The 14427-nt window shown below is 43.5% G+C and overlaps 1 protein-coding gene across 4 annotated transcripts in view; it reads right to left on the bottom strand.

Moving 5' to 3' along the window:
• The window catches only part of C3H2orf42 (chromosome 3 C2orf42 homolog), a 41475-nt gene that overhangs the window by 13677 nt on the left and 13371 nt on the right, over nt 1–14427 (bottom strand). For 3 of the 4 annotated variants that reach the window (XM_060187153.1, XM_060187155.1, XM_060187157.1), the window contains exons 4-5: nt 12107–12214; nt 3162–3266 (exon numbers count right to left, since the gene is read on the bottom strand). In XM_060187153.1, the coding sequence (XP_060043136.1) occupies nt 3162–3266; nt 12107–12214 (213 nt within the window). The remainder of the gene's footprint in view (nt 1–3161; nt 3267–12106; nt 12215–14427) is intronic. The other variant, XM_060187154.1, reaches the window with a different exon arrangement.

The raw sequence follows: 14427 nt of genomic DNA, 5'->3' as shown, positions 1-14427 counted from the left end.
CTGCAGGGGAATCGCTTCACAGGCGGTGAAGCAGGTGTGCAGCTGTCTATCTTTCTCTCCCCCTCTGTCTTCCCCTCCTCTCTCCATTTCTCTCTGTCCTATCCAACAACGACGACATCAATAACAACAACGGTAATAACTACAACAATAAAACAAGGGCAGCAAAAGGGAATAAATAAATATTAAAAAAAGAAAATTGTAGTATATAGACATATAATGGAATACTACCAGTTATGAAAAATGATGAATTCTCCTTCTTCCTCTCATCTTGGGTAGAGCTTGAAGGAATCATGTTAAGTGAGATAAGCCAGAAAGAGAAGGATGAACATAGGATGACCTCACTCACAGACAGACGTTGAGAAAGAAGAACAGAAAGGGGAAACACAAAGCACAACCAGGACTGGGTTTGGTGTACTGTAGCAAAGTTAAGGAATCAGCAGGGGGGTGGGGGTTCAGGTCCTGGTGTATGATGGAGGAGGAGGACCTGGGTAAGGGGTTAGTGTTTTGCAGAAAACTGAGAAATTTTATACATGAACTAACAACTGTTGACTGTAAATCATTAACTCCTCCTAATAAAAAAAAATACCCTGAGTTTTCCTTATACGGGGCAAAAATATGACATCTGTGAATCAAACAAGTCATTAACCCTACTTTTGAAGGATTAGTGACATTCTGATTTACTCCTAGCTAACCCTCAGCAGTTATGCCTAATCATTTCTGTCTAAGCAAAGTAATATGCATGTTCTCACTCAGATGATCAAGAATAGGAATGCGGGAGTCGGGCGGTAGCACAACGGGTTAAGCGCATGTGATGCAAAGCGCAAGGACCAGCTTAAGGATCCCGGTTCGAGTCCCCGGCTCCCCACCTGCAGGGGAGTCGCTTCACAGGCGGTGAAGCAGGTCTGCAGGTGTCTGTCTTTCTCTCCTCCTCTCTGTCTTCCCCATCTCTCTCCTTTTCTGACTGTCCTATCTAACAACAATAATAACTACAACAACAATGAAAAACAAGGGCAACAAAAGGGAAAATAAATATTTTTTAAAAATAATTAAAAAAAAAAAAGAATAGGAATGCATCTGTTAAGCACACATGGCAGTGTATAAGGACCTGGGCTCAAGTCCCCAGCCCCCACCTGCAGGGAGAAAGCCTCGCGGGTAGTGAAGCAGCGCTTCAGGTGCCTCTCTTCTTCTCTATCCTCCTTTCCTCTAAGTTTCTGTCCTATCAAATAAAATGCAAAACATAAAAAAACTTTTTTTTTAAGCTAGTTTTTTATTTATTAAAAAGAAAGCATGAGCGAGTCAGGTGATAGCACAGTGGGTTAAGTGCACGTGGCGCCACGCAAAGCACAAGGATCCCGGTTCAAGCCCCGGCTCCCCACCTGCAGGGGAGTCACTTCACAAACGGTGAAGCAGGTCTGCAGGTGTCTATCTTTCTCTCCCCCTCTCTGTCTTCCCCATCTCTTTCCATTTCTCTCTGTCCTATCCAACAACAACATCAATAACAACAATAACTACAATAAAACAAGGGCAACAAAAGGAATTAATTAATTAATTAACTAATTAATTTTTTAATAAAGAAAAAGAAAGAAAGCATGAGAGGGAGATCGAACCAGAGAATTACTATGTGATGCTGGGGACTGAACTAGGGACCTCATGCTAGACAGTCTAATGCTTTCTCCACTACGCCACCTGCTGGGCTGCTAAACCCTTAGCATATATTCCTTGTAAGGTATTTTCATTTTATTTTTTTGGCACCAGGTTTATTGCTAAGGTTCTATACCTGCGTGATTCCTCTATTCTTAGCATACTTTTCCCCCCTAGATAGAGGGTGTGAAACAGATAGACAGGGATAGAGGGGCAAGGAGAAGGAGACACCGCAGCACTATTCTACTGCTTGTGAAGCTTCCTTGTGGAGGTGTTGCGATGTGGTGGCCAAGGGCCTCATTCATGCTAAAATGTGTGTTCTGGGAGTCGGGCTGTAGCGCAGTGGGTTAAGCGCACATGGCGCCAAGCACAAGGACAGCGTAAGGATTCTGGTTCGAGCCCCCGGCACCCCACCAGCAGAAGAGTCACTTCACAGTGAAGCAGGTCTGCAGGTGTCTTTCTCTCCCCCTCTGTCTTCCTCTCCTCTCTCCATTTCTCTCTGTCCTATCCAACAACGAGGGCATCATCAACAACAACAACAACAATAAAACAACAAGGGCAACAAAAGGGAATAAATAAATAAATATTTTAAAAATCTTTAAAAAAATGTGTGCTCTACCAGGTTCAAACCCCAGCTCCTATCTACAGGAGGGGTGCTTCACAAGTAGTGAAGTAGTGCTACGGGTGTCTCTGTTTCTGTTTCTCTTTCTTTCCCCTCACAATTTCTCTTTATATTATCAAGCAAAAGAGAAAGGAAAGGTAAGGAGAGGAAAGGGTGAAAGAGAAAGAAAAGAGAAAAAAGAGGCCACTGTGAGTGATAGATGGATTCACTGTATCAGCACTGAGTCCCAGCTACAACCCTGGTGGCAATACAAAATAAAGAGACCAGAAAAAATAAAATAAAATAAAAATAAAAAAATAAAGAGACCACAGGAAGAGAGAGAGAGAGAGAGAGAAAGAGAGAGAAAGAGAGAAGAAGAAGGAAGGGGGGAGGAGGAGGGGGAGGAGGAAGAAACAAAGACACCACGTCACTACTCTACTACTCACTAGAGCACAGTGAGTGCGCCCATGTGATTTCTGGGGCTTGAACACAGGTATTCACATATGTAAAAATGTGCATGCCATTTGATTGTACTGCCTCTGTCCATTTTGCCCACACCCTTTATTTAAAATTTACTTTTGTTTTTCCTCCAGGGTTATTGCTGGGCTCGGTGCCTGCACCATGAATCCACTGCTCCTGGAGGCCATTTTTTCCCTTTTGGTTGCCCTTGTTGTAGCCTCGTTGTGGTTATTATCATTGCCATTGTTGATGTTCGTTGTTGGATAGGACAGAGAGAAATGGAGAGAGGAGGGGAAGACAGAGAGGGGGAGAGAAAGACACTTGCAGACCTGCTTCACCGCCTGTGAAGCGACTCCCCTGCAGGTGGGGAGCCGAGGGCTCGAACCAGGGTCCTTACGCCAGCCCCCTTATTTTAATTTTTTCTGCTCAGCAGCAGCCCAATCGGCTGACCAATACTTACCATCAAATTGATAGTGCATGGTTTGATGGATGCGCTCTGTGACACTGGCCAGCCAGTCCTGGAAGGATAAGGTCACTTGAACCTCATCTAACAGCTGACCACAGGCTAGAAAAACAAAAACAAAATAAAGACCCTCTTTAGTAACGTTGATTTTTCTTACAATGGATGGAAGAACAATGAAATGAAACTTTAAAAAGCTGAAGGGTATGTGGCTGAAATTCAAAGAAATTAAGTAAATTAAGTAAAATGGAAGATTCTGGATTTTTTCTTAAAGAATCCATTTCAAGAGGAGCCGAGCGGTAGCACAGCAGGTTACGTGTGCATGGGGTGAAGTGAACAGACCTGAGTAAGGATCCTGGTTCGAGCCCCCAGCTCCCCACCTGCACGGGGGGGTGGTTTCACAAGTGGTGAAGTAGGTCTGCAGGTGTCTATCTTTCTCTCCCCCCTGTCTTCCTCTCCTTTCTTGATTTCTCTCTGCCCTAACCAACAACAGCAACAACAGCAACAAGGGCAACAAAATGGGAAAAATGGCCTTAAGGAGCAGTAGATTAGTAGTGCAGGCACTGAGCCCCAGCAATAACTCTGGAGGAAAAAAAAAAAATCCATTTCAAAAAAATGAAGCAAATCTGTGAGTCAGTGGGATTAAGCATTTAAACAGTCTATAATTATTCAATACTTAAGAACAAACTGAAAAATAGCCTTGTAATGACTATTTTAGAGATCTATAAATTGGCTATATTAGTAATGAATATGTCCATGTACTCAAAGGTAATACCATTCTATATTCTATTTCTTCTCCTGAAACAATTTTATATGACTGAGATAAAAAAAATAATGCTGTCAGAACTTCTATCCATTTGAAATTAAGATTCTTGTAGGTAAAAATGCATATAGCTATAATTCGGACAAAAATCTTTTTTTTTTCCTTGCCTTCAGGGTTAATGCTGGGGCTCGGTGCCTGCATTACGAATCCACTGCTCCTGGAGGCCATTTTTTCCTTTTTGGTGCCGTTGTTGAATAGGACAGAGAGAAATGAAGAGAGATGGGGAAGACAGAGAGGGAGAAAGAAAGACACCCGCAGACCTGCTTCACCACTTGTGAAGCGACGCCCCCACAGGTGGAGAGATGGGGGATCAAACCAGGATCCTTAGGCCAGTCCTTGAGCTTTGCACTATGCATGCTAAATCCACTGAGCTACCACCCGGCCCCCGAAAAATCTATTTTCTTATTCTCACTGCAGCAAAGGAAGTTGAGGAATTTGTTTAAAATCCTTTACCTGGTGGCCAGAGTAATAGTCAACAGGCAGAGCGTGGGAACTGCATGCCCACACTCCTTGTTCAATCCTTGGTGCCACATGTACTATAGTGGTGGTCTGACTTCTCTCTATCCAAGTAAATCTCTATCTCTTGTGAAATAACGAAAAATAAATCCTAAACAAACAAAAAACCTTCTGTATAGTATTGATGTGTTTACTTCTTGATCTTCAAAAACATTTACTCCTAAAATATTTAAGTTATTAATTAGGGGGTCAGGCAGTAGCGCAGCGGTTAAGTGCACAGGGTGTAAAGTGCAAGGACTGGCATGAGGGTACCGGTTCGAGTCCCCAGCTCCCCACCTGCAGAGGGTCATTTCACAAGCAGTGAAGCAGGTCTGCAGGTATCTTTCTCTCCCCCCTCTAGATTTCTCTCTGTCCTGTCCAACAACAACAGCAATGACAACAGTAATAACAACAACAAGGGTAACAACCAGGGCAACAAAAAAATGGGAAAAATGGCCTCCAGGAGCAGTGGATTTGTAGTGTAGGCACCGAGCCCCAGCAGTAACCCTGGAGGCAAAAAAAAAAAAAGTTCCTAATTAGTTAAGTAAGATTTTGTTTGACGTTGTTTGCTACTGATGCACTGGTCTTGTCTTCAAAATGAGAATATGGCAGGTAGAACAAACACCTTAATGTCTTGTGAAATCCTGAGTTTGAATTCTAACACCACTAGGGAGCACTTGGAGTGCGGACCTTGATAAATATCTTTCACTGACTCTGCCTTTCTTCTCTCCTTTTGTCCTACCTTCCTTTCTCTTTCTAGGTGCACAGAATAGAAGGAAGGAAAGTTACCACATATGATGATTCAAGTTCCCAATCCCCATCAGCTGTGGGGGAAGCTTCACAAAAGATGGAGCAGTACTGCCAGTATTTCTCTTTTTCTTCTCTTTTTTTTTTTTCTTCCCTCCAAGGTTATTGCTGGAACTTGGTGCCTGCACAACGAATCCACTGCTCCTGGAGGCTATTTTTTCCCTTTTGTTGCCCTTGTTTATTATTGTTGTTGTTGCCATTGCCATTGTTGTTGTTGGATAGGACAAAGAGAAGTCAAGAGAGGATGGGAAGACAGAGGGAGAGAAAGACAGACACCTGCAGACCTGCTTCACTGCCTGTGAAGTGACCCTCCTGCAGGTAGGGAGCTGGAAGCTTGAACCAGAATCATTACATGGGTACTTGCACTTCGCGCCATGTGCACTTAACCCACTACACTACTGCCTGGTGCTGGGAAACTGTGCAGATGTGGTCAAGCTTGGCAGGGCCCACAAACCACCCTATGCTAGTATGGCCAGTCCCTTTATCAACATACCAATCTTCTGCTTTGTCTTATAAATGACTAGAGGTCTCCTCCCCACCGTTATCCCCTCAGGATATTGCTAATTCCCACCAACTAAAACCATACCAAGGGTAGCTATGGAAGTTCCCAGCGTGCCTTTTTCTTTTCTCTACTCCCTTTCCTAGCCATCTCCGTTATGACTTGCTACTTCCTTCCGGTTTTATCCCATAAAACTCACTTCTGTTCCTGATTTTGCTCTCTTTTCTCTCCCACATCCCAACCTAGAGAAGGGATGGTGTGCTGACCTGGAGGCGGCCATTGTGGTTTGGCACCACGTGACTTTACCTGCTGTGCTCACACCCGACTCTGGGGCTCCCACATCAATAAATAATTGTATTACCACATCACCACGAGTTCCTGGTCTCCTGCCTGTGACACTAGCCTGGCAGCCTGGCCCCCTATTTCTCTCACTACTTCTGTGTTCATCAGTAGAGGAAAAGAAGAACAAGGAGAAGGAGGAGGGGGAGGGGAGGGGAGGAAGAGAGAAGGAGGAAGAGGAAGAGGAAGAGGAAGAGGAAGAGGAAGAAGAAGAAGAAGAAGAAGAAGAGGAGGAGGAAGAGCAAAATATTGCACCCAGAAGCAGTAGAGTCATCCTGTGGTACCAATACTCAGCAATAACCTTGGTGGCAAAAATAACTAATTAAATAAAAATAAATAAATAATAAAAATAAATCTTTACCAAAAATTTGGGCAGGGAAGGCATCATTGATACACATGGTCCTCATTTTATTTTCCTGTACCACAAAAAAATGATGATATCTAAATTTTTTTAGATTTATATATTTATGAGATAGTTACCATGGTACCACTTCAGTATATGCAATGCTGGGGATCAAATGTGTTTCATGCAGACAAGGCCTGTGCTCTTCCAAATCAGTGAGTTACCTCCCTAGCCAAGACATCTAGTTTTTTATAATCATTAAGCTATATCATATGAGTTTTAAAAAGATGTTGATGGTGGTCTGGAAGGTAGTACAGTGAATAAGGCATTGGACTCTCAAGCATGAGGTCCTGAGTTCAATCCCCAGCAGCACATGTACCAGAGTGATGTCTGGTTCTTTCTCTCTCTCCTCTTCTTTCTCATTAATAAATAAATAAGTGGTCCGGAAGGTGGCACAGCGATAAGGCTTTGGACTCTTGAGCATGAGGTCCTGAGTTCGATTCCCCAGCAGCAGATGTGCCTGAGTGATGTCTTGTTCTTTCTCTCTCCTCCTATCTTTCTCATTAATAAATAAATAAAATCATTAAAAATAAATAAATAAAACCTTTAAAAAAATGTTGATGGGGAGTCGGGCGGTAGCACAGTGGGTTAAGTGCAGGTGACACAAAGCACAAGAACCAGTGTAAAGATCCTGGTTCGAGCCCCCGGCTCCCCACCAGCAGGGGAGTCGCTTCACAGGCGGTGAAGCAGGTCTGCAGGTGTCTATCTTTCTCTCCTCCTCTCTGTCTTCCCCTCCTCTCTCCATTTCTCTCTGCCCTATCCAACAACAATAACATTAATAACTACAACAATAAAACAACAAGGGCAACAAAAGGGAAAAAATAAATATTTAAAGAAGAAGAATGTTGATGGGCCAGGTGGTTAAGAGCACACACCACAGTGCATAAGAGTATGAGCTGAAGCCCCTGGTCCCAAGCCCCTGGTCCCACCTGCAGAGGGAAAGCTTCATGAATGATGAAGCAGGATTGCATGTGTCTCTCTCTCTTTCCCTATCTCTGTACTTTCTTCACTCAGTTTTTCTCTGTCTCTATTCAATAATAAAAATAAATAATAAAATAAAGTTTAAAAAAAAAGATGTGGGGCAGGGGTAGACAGCATAATGGTTATGCAAAGAGACTCTCATACCTGAGGCTCCAACATCCCAGGTTCAATCCCCTGCACCACCATAAACCAGAACTGAACAGTGTTCTGGTAAAAAATAAATAAATAGGGAGTCGGGCTGTAGCGCAGCGGGTTAAGCGCAGGTGGCGCAAAGCACAAGGACCGGCATAAGGATCCCGGTTCGAACCCCGGCTCCCCACCTGCAGGGGAGTCGCTTCACAGGCGGTGAAGCAGGTCTGCAGGTGTCTATCTTTCTCTCCCCCTCTCTGTCTTCCCCTCCTCTCTCCGTTTCTCTCTGTCCTATCCAGCAACGACAACAACAATAATAACTACAACAATAAAAAAAAAAACAAGGGCAACAAAAGGGAATAAATAAATAAAATAAATATTTATAAATAAATAAAAATTTTAAATGTGGGAGTCGGGTGGTAGCGCAGTGGGTTACGTGCAGGTGGCGCAAAGTGAAAGGACCTGGAGTAAGGATCCCTGTTTGAGCCCCCAGCTCCCCACCTGCAGGGAAGTCACTTCACAAGCGGTGAAGCAGGTCTGCAGGTGTCTATCTTTCACTGCTCCGTCTTCCCCTCCTCTATCAATTTCTCTCTGTCCTATCCAATAACGTCGACAATAATAACTACAACAATAAAACAACAAGGGCAACGAAAGGGAATAAATAATATGAAAAAAAAAAGTTTATGTCCAAATGTACAAGTATTTTTTTTTTTACCAGAGCACTGCTTAACTCTGGCTTATGGTGGTACGGGGGATTGAACCTGGGACTTTGGTGCCTCAGGCATGACAGTATGTTTGCATAACCATTATGCTATCTATGCCCATCCCTACAAGTTTGTTTTGAGTAGAAATATTTAGAAATATTTGTCTGACCAGGGAAATAGCATAGTGCTTAAGTAAAAGATTTTCATGGGGCTGGGTGGAGGTCACCTGGCTGAGTGTACATGTTATAAAGAGCAAGGACCCAGGTTTGAGCCTTTCGTCCTCACCTGCAGGGGGAAAGCTTTGTGAGTGGTGAAGCAGTGTTGCAGGTGTCTATCTGCCCTTCCCACTTGATTTCTGGCTGTCTCTAGCCAATAAATTAAAAAGGTAATAAAAAATTGTTTAGTAAAAAAAATAAATAAATAACTTTCATGCCTGAAGTTCCAAGGTCCCAGGTCCAATTAGGGCTATAGTTTAAAAAAAAAAATCACATTAAGTTATTCTGACCCATAAATTTCAGAACATTAGTCCTGCCGTTTTTTATTTTTAGGTTTAATTGTTCAAATTTCACTAACTTTGGAGAACAGACTATATCTGTCTTTTTCAATAAATATTTATAACTGAATAACTATAAAAATACACTAAAGGGGGAGTCGGGTGGTAATGCAGCGGGTTAAGTGCACGTGGCGCTAAGCACAAGGACCGGCATAAGGATCCCGGTTCCAGTCCCCGGCTACCCACCTGTAGAGTAGTCTCTTCACAGACGGTGAAGCAGGTCTGCAGGTGTCTGTCTTTCTCTCCCCCCTCTGCCTTCCCCTCCTCTCTCCATTTCTCTCTGTCATATCTAACAACGACAACAACAACGATAACTACAACAACAATAAAGAACATCAAGGGCAACAAAAGGGAAAATAAATAAAAAATAAATAAATAAAACAAACACTAAAGGGAAGTCTGACAGTAGTGCAGCTGGTTAAGCATATGTGGCGTGAAATGCAAGGACCGTCGGGAAGATCCCGGTTCAATCCCTGGGCTCCCCACCTGCAAGGGAGTCGCTTCACAGGCGGTGAAGCAGGTCTGTAGGTGTCTATCTTTCTCTCCCCCTCTCTGTCTGCCCTCCTCTCTTCATTTCTCTCCGTCCTATCTAACAACCACGACATCAATAACAACAATAATAACTATAACAATAATAAAAAACAAGGGAAACAAAAGGGAAAATAAATAAATATAAAAAACCTTTTTAAAAAATACATTAAAGAGGGCAAAGTGGTGATACACCCAGTTGAATGCACACAATACCATATGCAAGGACCCCCCAAGTCCAAGCCCTGCTTCCCACCTGCAGGGGAAATGCTTCATAAGCAATAAAGCAGGTCTGTAGATGCATCTTTCTTTCTCCCTCTCAATCCTCCCCCTCTCCTCTCATTTTCTGTTCTATCAAATAATATAGAAATGAAAACAAATTAAAAAGGGGGAGTTGGGCGGTAGTGCAGCCGGTTGAGCGCACATGGCGCAAAACACAAGGACCAGCATAAGGATCCTGGTTTGAGTCCCTGGCTCCCCACCTGCAGGGGAGTCGCTTCATAGGTGGTGAAGCAGGTCTGCAGGTGTCTATCTTTCTCTCCCCCCTCTCTGTTTCCCCTCCTCTCTCCATTTCTCTCTGTCCTATCCAATGACAACAACAACAATAACTACAACAATAAAAAAAAAAAAGGGTAACAAAGGGAATAAATAAAATAAACATTAAAAAAATAAGTGAGCTAGGCAGTGGCACACCTGGTTAAATGCATATATTACAGTGCACAAGGACCCAGGTTCAAGCCCTTGATCCCCACCAGCAAGGGGAAAGCTTCACAAGTGGTGACGTAGGGCTGCAGGTGTCTGTCTGTGTCTTTCCCTCTTTATCTCCCCCCTCCCTTCTCAAACTCTGTCTCTATCCAGTGGTAAATAAATAAATATTAAAGAGAGAGGGCCCAGGTGGTGGAGTATCTGGTTAAGTGTACACAGTACAGTGTGCAAGGACCCTGGTTTAAGCCCCTGGTCCCCACCTGCAGGGGGGAAGCTTCAGTAGTGGTGAAGCAGGGCTGCAGGTCTCTCTCTCTCCCCCCTCCCCTCTCAATTTCTGTTTCTATCCAATAATAAAGAAATAAAATTAAAGAGAGAGATTAAATATAAGACATGGCCTTAATTTTTGTTGCACTTGTTATTTAAAAGACAAACCTTGGGCCAGTCCAGAGCCTTACCCCACTAGAGAAGGATAGAAACAGGCTGGGGGTATGGATCAGCCTGCAAAATGGCCATGTCCAGTGGAGAAGCAATCACAGAAGCCAGACATTCCACCTTCTGAACTCTATAATGATTCTGGGTCCATATTCATAAAGGGATAAAGAATAGGAAAGCTTCCAATGGAGGGGATAGGATACAAAACTCTGGTGGTGGGAATGGATTGTACCCCTCTTATCCTACAATCTTGTCTTTTAAAAAAATATTTACTTATTTCCTTTTGTTGTCATTGTTGTTTTATTGTTGTAGTTATTATTGCTATTGTTATTGATGTCGCTGTTGTTGGATAGGACAGAAAAAAATGGAGAGAGGAGGGGAAGACAGAGAGGAGTAGAGAAAGACAGACACTGCTGAAATGCTTCAGCGCCTGTGAAGTGACTCCCCTGCAGGTGGGGATCTGGGGGCTCAAACCGGGATCCTTACACCAGTCCTTGCGCTTTGCACCACCTGCGCTTAACCCACTGCATTACTGCCTGACTCCCACAATCTTGTCAATCACTATTAAATCATACAAAAAAAAAGAAAGCCGGGTGGTGGAGCAGGGAGTTAAGTGCACATTGCGCTAAGCACAAGGACAGGCATAAGGACCCCTCTCCTTCTCCTCTCACTTTCTGTTCTATGAAATAATATAGAAAGAAAAAGAAATTTAAAAAGCGGGAGTCGGGTGGTAGCACAGCGGGCTGAGCGCAGGTTGCACAAAGCTCAAGGATCCCGATTCAAGACCCCTTCACAGGCGGTGAAGCAGGTCTGCAGGTGTCTATCTTTCTCTCCCTCTCTCTGTCTTCCCCTCCTCTCTCCATTTCTCTGTACTATCAACAACAACGACATAATCAACAACAACAATAATAGCTACAACAATAAAACAAGGACAACAAAAAGGAATAAATAACTATTAAAAAAATTTTTTTAAAAGAGGGGGTGGGGAATGACCACTGGGAGAAGTGGATTTGTAGTGCCAGCACTGAGACCAAGCGAGAACCATGGTGACAATTATATATAAAAAAAAAAAAGTGGAGATAGCAGAGTGGTTATGCAAGACTTTCATGCCTAAGGCTACTGGGGTCCCCGGTTCAATCCCCAGCATCTTCATAAACCAGAGCTGAGCAGCACTCTCAGAGCCTGGGAGTTGGCGCAGTGGATACTGAAGACCTGCTTCACCACTTGTGATGTGACCCCCCTACAGGTAGGGACCCGATCGAGGGCTCGAGCCGGATCTTTACGCCGGTCCTTTTGCTTCACACCATGTGTGCTTAACCCGCTGCACTACCACCTAGCCCCCTTATTGTTGTTCTTTCGAGGATTTATTTATTTCAAATGGGGAGGGAGGGTGGCCAGAGAACCACTCTGACACATGCGTCTACAGAGATTGAACCTGGAGCCTCAGGCATGCAAGTCTCACACTCTGAGTTGAGATAACTACTCAGCTGCACTTTCTTGGGATGCTCTTCCACCTCTTTAGCCTAGTCTGGGAAAGGAAAACTTACCCTGCCTTTTTAATGAAGAAGCAACCACAGGCTTTTTCTGGCCACTTTTCCTTAGATTACTACTGCTCAATGCATCTTGAGGCAACAGTGAACTCTTCGTCTCTGCACCTAAACCACAAATCATTGAATTTAATAATGTCTACAAAATATCAATTGATTAACATTCATTCCTGAAGTCTAAAACATATAAAAGCCTACTAATTTCTAAGTCAACCTGACTGTCTAGAAGGCTAGTGTTAAGCATAAAGGCTAAAGTTAAAAGTCTTTACACATAATACTTCAAGTTTCTTATATTCTCTACAGAAAATTGGGTGTGGGGAAAATCTGAAGTAAGAGGAAGAAAAGAAATGTATCCATTGCTTCCACATCTTACAAGCACTATTACTTTTCTGGTAAGTCCTTTTCTGTGAATAGTTTGTTTTGTTGACTCTGTGGTGTCAAATAGCTATGATTAGACTCCAGTTGTCAGACTTAGCAAAAAAAAAATTTTTTTTAATTAAATTGCAAATAAATGCATGATTTTTAGTACATTTCAAATATGGCACAGGAGATTCTTATATTAAAGTGTTTCACTGTTATCTAAAATTCAAGTTTAACAATGCACTCTGTACTTTATCTATCTGAATTATCTAAATATTTACCTAACTGGAAACACACACACACACACACACACAACTCCTCACTTTTAATCAAGTGAGTGGTTCAGTGGTAGAGTGCAGGACTTGCATGCAATTTATCACTTCTGGGCACAAGATCCCCCACCCCAGCTCTGAGACCACCTGGACTGTGTCACTGATGCCACCCTTAGAAAATTCTCTGTAATTCCCTTTTTAAAAATAGATTTTAGGGGGTCGGGCGGTGGCGCAGTGGGTTAAGCGCATGTGGCGCAAAGCGCAGGGACCGGCAGAAGGATCCCGGTTAGAGCCCCCGGCTCCCCACCTGCAGGGGAGTCGCTTTGCAGGCAGTGAAGCAGGTCTGCAGGTGTCTGTCTTTCTCTCCCCCTCTCTGTCTTCCCCTCCTCTCTCCATTTTTCTCTATCCTATCCAACAATGAACAACATCAACAATGGCAATAATAATAACCACAACGAGGTTACAACAACAAGGGCAACAAAAAGGAGGAAAAATGGCCTCCAGGAGCAGTGGATTCATGGTGCAGGCACCGAGCCCAGCAATAACCCTGGAGGGAAAAATAAATAAATAAATAAATAAAAATAGATTTTATTTATTTATTAATGAGAAAGATAGGAGGAGAGAGAGTAAGAACCAGACATCACTCTGATATATGTCCTGCCAGGGATTAAACTCGGGACCTCATGCTAGAGAGTCCAGTGCTTTATCTACTGTGCTACCATCCAGACCACTGTAATTCCTTTTTTTTTTTTTTTAATTTTATTTATTTTCCCTTTTGTTGCCCTTTTTTTTTTTTTGTAGTTATTGTTGTTGGATAGGACAGAGAGAAATGGAGAGAGGAGAGGAAGACAAACATAGATACCTACAGACCTGCTTCACCGCCTGTGAAGCAACACCCCTGCAGCTGGGGACCCAAGGGCTGGAACCGGGATCCTTATGCTGGTCCTTGTGTTTTGCGCCATGTATGCTTAACCCGCTGAGCTACCGGCCAACTCCCCTGTAATTCCTTTTTTTTTTTTTTTGCCTCCAGGGTTATCGCTGGGCTTGGTGCCTACACTACAAATCCACGGCTCCTGGAGGCTATTTCCATCCTCCCACCCCCATTTTTGTTGCACTTGTTGTTGTTATTGTTGTAATTGTTGGACAGGACAGAGAGAAATCGAGAGAGGAGGGAAAGGCAGAGGTGTGAGTGAAAGATAGACACCTACAGACCTGCTTTACCACCCATGAAGTGGCCCCCCTGCAGGTGGGGACCAGGGGCTCGAACCAGGATCCCTAGGCCAGTCTTAGTGCTTCATGCCATGTGCACTTAACTTGCTAGCTAACATCTGGCCCCCTCTAATTCCTTTTAATGGCTGCTTGATAAGACTATGAAGTGGATCTACCATGGTTTACTTAAGTAACACCAGTAGTTGGAGTCTAGTTGTTTCTACTGATAATTTTTCATTATCATCAATAGCCATAAAAAAGCATCTCTGGGGAGTCAGGCAGTAGTGCAGAGGGTTAAGCGCACATGGCACAAAGCACAAAGACCGGCGTAAGGATCCCAGTTCGAGCCCCCGGCTCCCCACTTTCAGGAGAGTCGCTTCACCAGGCGGTATAGCAGGTCTTCAGGTATCTTTCTCTCCTCCTCTGTTTTCCTCTCCTCTCTCCATTTCTCTCTGTCCAACAACATCATCATCAATCATA

The sequence above is a fragment of the Erinaceus europaeus genome, chromosome 3, assembly GCF_950295315.1.
Source record: "Erinaceus europaeus chromosome 3, mEriEur2.1, whole genome shotgun sequence".
Classification (NCBI taxonomy): Eukaryota; Metazoa; Chordata; class Mammalia; order Eulipotyphla; family Erinaceidae; genus Erinaceus; species Erinaceus europaeus.
This window is presented reverse-complemented; position numbering and strand designations above follow the sequence as displayed.